The 4,369-nt window shown below is 37.2% G+C and overlaps 1 protein-coding gene across 3 annotated transcripts; it reads right to left on the minus strand.

Moving 5' to 3' along the window:
* Window positions 1-1,152: 1,152 nt before the first annotated feature.
* Window positions 1,153-3,888, minus strand: LOC142643361 (protein PLASTID MOVEMENT IMPAIRED 2). Of its 3 annotated transcripts, none has more exons than XM_075817962.1 (3): window positions 3,765-3,888; window positions 3,389-3,519; window positions 1,153-3,279 (listed from the first exon to the last, which is right to left on the minus strand). In XM_075817962.1, the coding sequence occupies exons 2-3, from the start codon at window positions 3,512-3,514 to the stop codon at window positions 1,477-1,479; spliced, it is 1,929 nt and encodes a 642-aa protein (XP_075674077.1). In that variant the 5' UTR covers window positions 3,515-3,519; window positions 3,765-3,888; the 3' UTR covers window positions 1,153-1,476. The 3 variants fall into 3 exon arrangements, with proteins under 3 accessions (XP_075674077.1, XP_075674067.1, XP_075674087.1); XM_075817952.1 differs by having other exon boundaries at window positions 1,159-3,279; window positions 3,389-3,516; window positions 3,765-3,883; XM_075817972.1 differs by lacking the exon at window positions 3,765-3,888 and having other exon boundaries at window positions 1,159-3,276; window positions 3,389-3,649.
* Window positions 3,889-4,369: the final 481 nt, after the last annotated feature.

Below are 4,369 nucleotides of genomic sequence, written 5' to 3' on the forward strand. Positions count from 1 at the left end.
ATCTCGATATATCGAGCTTGTGTCAAGCTTCTCCATTAATCTTTGATAGTAGCTTCTGTCAAGCTTGTGTCGAGATTTAAGGAAACAACTTTTCTTCACTTATTTCTTGGATTAACCTTCATGTCTTTGAAAATACCACTTGATATGTTTGAAGATCATACTACTTGATATATTAAACCTAACTTAAATCTATCAAATTACAAGTGTATTTTGTTAAAAGATTAGCTAATTACATAGAAAATATGACCCTAACAAAATAGAAGGAAACTATAAGAAAGTAGTTAGAAGATAAAGTCAAGATTTGTGGTGGACAGCGTAAGTCAAGAAGAATAATTACGTGGTAAAATATAGCTAAAGACCTTAGCCCAGAAAAGGTAAAAGTGCAGATAAGATTACAATCATTTATGCTAATTGTAGATTAGATGAGATCAATAATTTGTTAATGTTGTATGAACTATGAAGGCTAAGCGCCTGTATAAAATGAAAGGCAAATATTAATTGAGTTGAGAAGTTTGGAACCTCCTAGTTAATGTTAGAAAGGAGATTGGATACTACTGTTAGTTCTCACAACTGGTTTGTTAATGTAAATTGTCATTGTGGTTATATAGAGTTAACTTTAAGTGGCTGTTTGGATATCACAGTAATCTGATGTAAAGTGCTATTTTGTATAGAGTTATCCTTAACTTTCTCGAATTCTTTTTTTCAGATTCACTTCTCAAAACTATATTGTTTTGGATATTGATGGGGGAATATCAGAGCTTTAACTCAACAAATCAGACTTGCATTGGTAACAGTTGCTAATCTACTTTTTATGACATCAGGGATGTATATTAGTGGGGGGTAAGTCACTATATTGGAGGCCAACAAATGATGCACCCCCTCTTACTTAGGAGAGTGAATGTAAGAACTGTGGTTAACAACCGAGGTGAAGCAATGGCATCTCTACAGGCTCCACTTGCTTCGACTGTTTTCTTTCAGGGGGTAATTTTTATCGGTTTAAGTACAGAGTTTCACCATGCTGGAGCAATAACTGCACTGCTACATACTCGATGCCTATACAAAAACTGAAGCTACATATATTGACATACATCAAGACAGAGTATACTAGAAGTCTAATAACCAAAATTTGCAGGGAAATTTTATCAATATGAGTAGCCACAAGAGTCTTCTTTTATATAAAAATTGCCTCAAAATGATCAACCCACAATGACATAAATTAGAGCCAGACAAACTAGGCCATGATTATTACACATGGATCCCTCACGCTCAAGAAAGAGTTTCATTCCTTTGAGGTAAAGCAAAGTGAAAGTATGAAATGTTAAAGACAAGAACTTCCCTATGAAGTCATCACTTGAACTATTAGCTCTGATTTGTTGAAGTATGTCACAGTCTTTTCTATTCTTTTCCTTATTTGATTTATTGGACTCACTTGCCTAGTGATCTACTGAATACAGGTCCTGATATCTCAACCAAACTTCAGGCAGCTTTCAGATCCTTGTCATTTCTTTTGCCAATAAAGAGCTTTGCTAAATTAGGCATTACCTTCTTTTTCTTCTTAATAGTGAACAAATTAAGATGCCGTGTGCCTGGTGAGGCAGACTTTCGAGCTGCTGGTGAGGCAGACTTCTGAAACTTGGCTCGCCTGGATGGAGTAAAATTGCCATTACTTTTCATAGATTTTCTATGTAATGCTAGTTGCAAGTTTTCAGCTTCCACATTCTTCTCACGTTTCTGTCTCCGGTTTTGTAATTCTCCCTCAACAATTCGCTTTGCAGATGGTGACCTCCTTGCTCTATAGGACTCTTGTTCTTCCTCCACCCTTGTCTCTTTGATCTCTCTCTGAGCTAATTCTGTCTTCATCAATACTTCCTTCTCACTGGCCTTTAAAGCTTCAGTCCATGCATCAGCAGCTGCAACCTTTTTATCAGCAATTTCCTCAGCCTGTACTGCACGCCCAGTTAAATACTCATATTCAAACTTTGAAATGGTAATCTTGGAACTATGCTGAGTTGCCAAAGCCCTGGCTGTCATGGTCTTCTCAATAAGAGTTCTTAGATTCTCAAGAGCTAAAGCTTCTGATGATTTAACCACCTTGAGCTTTTCCATGGCAGCCTGTAATCTTTCCTCAGTCAAGTCTATCTCAGACTCAGTTTTTTGAATGTCTGCCTTAATGGTGGCAGTTTCTGCTGTATTAAGCTCCTTTTCTTTCTTTGCAACCTCTGCTTCTGTCTTAAGCTGCTCAAGAGTGAGGGATAGGTTAGACAAAATTGATTTAGCCTTTTCCTCAGCTGCAGATACAACTTCCAACTTGGACTTGGCTCTGAGCAGCTTCGAATTGAGATTTTGAACGGTTAAATCAGTCTTTTCTTCTGTTTTCTTCAACTGAACTGTCTCTTTTGTGACATGCTTTAGTTCATCTCTTATAATATCCATGGAGGTCATGAACTGAAAGCCTTCTTCTCTGACCACAGCCAATTCTTTTTTCCCTGCTTCCAACTCTTCTGTAATTGATTGCAATGAAGGTGAAGTTCCTAATTCTTTCCCTTTCCGAAAGCTGCCACGGCTCAAGCTATCATTTCTCTGAACCTTTGCTTTCATTTCTTTCACTAGCTTTAGCTCCTTTTGCAACACATGAACATCAGACATTGTCGAGGTCAATTTGGCTTCAAGCTCTTTTGATTTGTCAATCTCTTCAAAAATATCCTTCATCTTCTGCTTGGTTTTCTCAATTGCATCTGAGAATTCAATGGCTTCCTTTACTCTTTGAGCTTCTATCTCTCCAAACTCTTTCAAAGCCTCAATCCGTGCCAACTCAACAAGCACTTGTTCTTCATTGGCACCCCCAATCTCCTTCCTAAGGGCTTCAACAGAGTTTGGATAAGACAACATTTTCGAACTTGAGGCTTTAACTTGCTTCTCCATCCTCAATTTCTCTTCCAAAACATAAGCCATGTCAAACTTAAGCTTACCCAATTCCCGTTTCACAAATTCCAGTTCTCTCATCACTTCTTCATACTGATAACTCTCAATGTTCCTACCAGCCAATGCCCCTTCATCACACCTTCCCGATTTCTTTAGCATCTCAACGTCTTGCATTTGTGCCTTTGCCTTTGTGTTCAACTCATCAGTTAATACAGACAGATCTTTCACTGTCTTCTTTGCATTAGAGAGCTCGGATTCTGCTTGAGCTCTTGCTAACTCAGCGGCCTTCTTGCTCTCTTTGTATATACCAATGTCCCTTCTTGCTATATGGACTTCTCTTGCTCCTAAAGATGACTTCTTTAACAATTCAGAAGAAAAAGTTAAGTTAGAGAATGCAAATGGATGATAGTGTATAAAATTAAATGTAAATGGTGAAATGGGGTTTTGACAGTTCTTTGAAAAATACCTCTGAGAAATCCATCTGGGGTTTATTTAGTGAAGGACTACCTTCAAGAGCCTTATCTCCATATAAATTTACGGCTGCTTTAACTGACCCAGTTGTCCTTCTGTAATCGAACTTTGCTCTATCCATTTCTGCTGTTCCACAACCAAGAAGAATAATATTATACGTCCTTGTGCAGCCTAGAATTCTTTAGCTAAAAGCTAAAGCCAATTTTCTAAAAACTAAAATCTGGGTCTGCTTCTAACTAGAGAAACTACGGCAAAGATTTATATTTTACAATAAAATGCAAGCAGTTTCTTCGTAGACTTCAGATTATGGAAGAATGGTATTAATTATTAAGAGACACAAAGTAGTGACAACATATGCACAAAGTGCTTACCTGAGGCTGAAAATATTTTTGGATATAGAGAGTAGAGAGACGGTCTTGTTTGTAAGATGAATGTTGTGTTGTGTTACATAGGAAAAGGTTAAGTTTCAATAGGCAATCCCAAGAAGAAAGAAAGCAAAGATAAAACGGCAAAGGAGAGTGAATGCTTATGATTGGCTGACATTGGTTGGAAGTACCGCTACCAACCATACGAATATGATTATTCCCTTTCCGGCCTTTCAAAGAATTGTTTTGAAATATCTTCCTTTGGCCCCTCTTTAAAGGTTATTGGAAAGCTCCTAGTACTAACGAGAGTAATGTTAGTTGTTACCTACAAATCATTTTTCACAGTAAATTTCATGACAGTTGTTTCTCATTTGAGTCTGTTGGTGATGCTTGAAAGTTCAGATTTGTGTTAAAAACACAAGCTATTTAGACCCCAAAATAAAATATTACGGCTCGGTTGATTTTACTCTAACCTAAACTAAGTGTGGAATAGAGTAAATGCGAGCGAATAAACAATAAAACTACTCTAAGTCATATTCAACAAATCACAGCAGTAAAATGAAAGCTAAAAGAATAGGGAAGAGAGATGTAAACACAAGATAACACGCCGA

The sequence above is a fragment of the Castanea sativa genome, chromosome 1, assembly GCF_040712315.1.
Source record: "Castanea sativa cultivar Marrone di Chiusa Pesio chromosome 1, ASM4071231v1".
Taxonomy (NCBI): domain Eukaryota; kingdom Viridiplantae; phylum Streptophyta; class Magnoliopsida; order Fagales; family Fagaceae; genus Castanea; species Castanea sativa.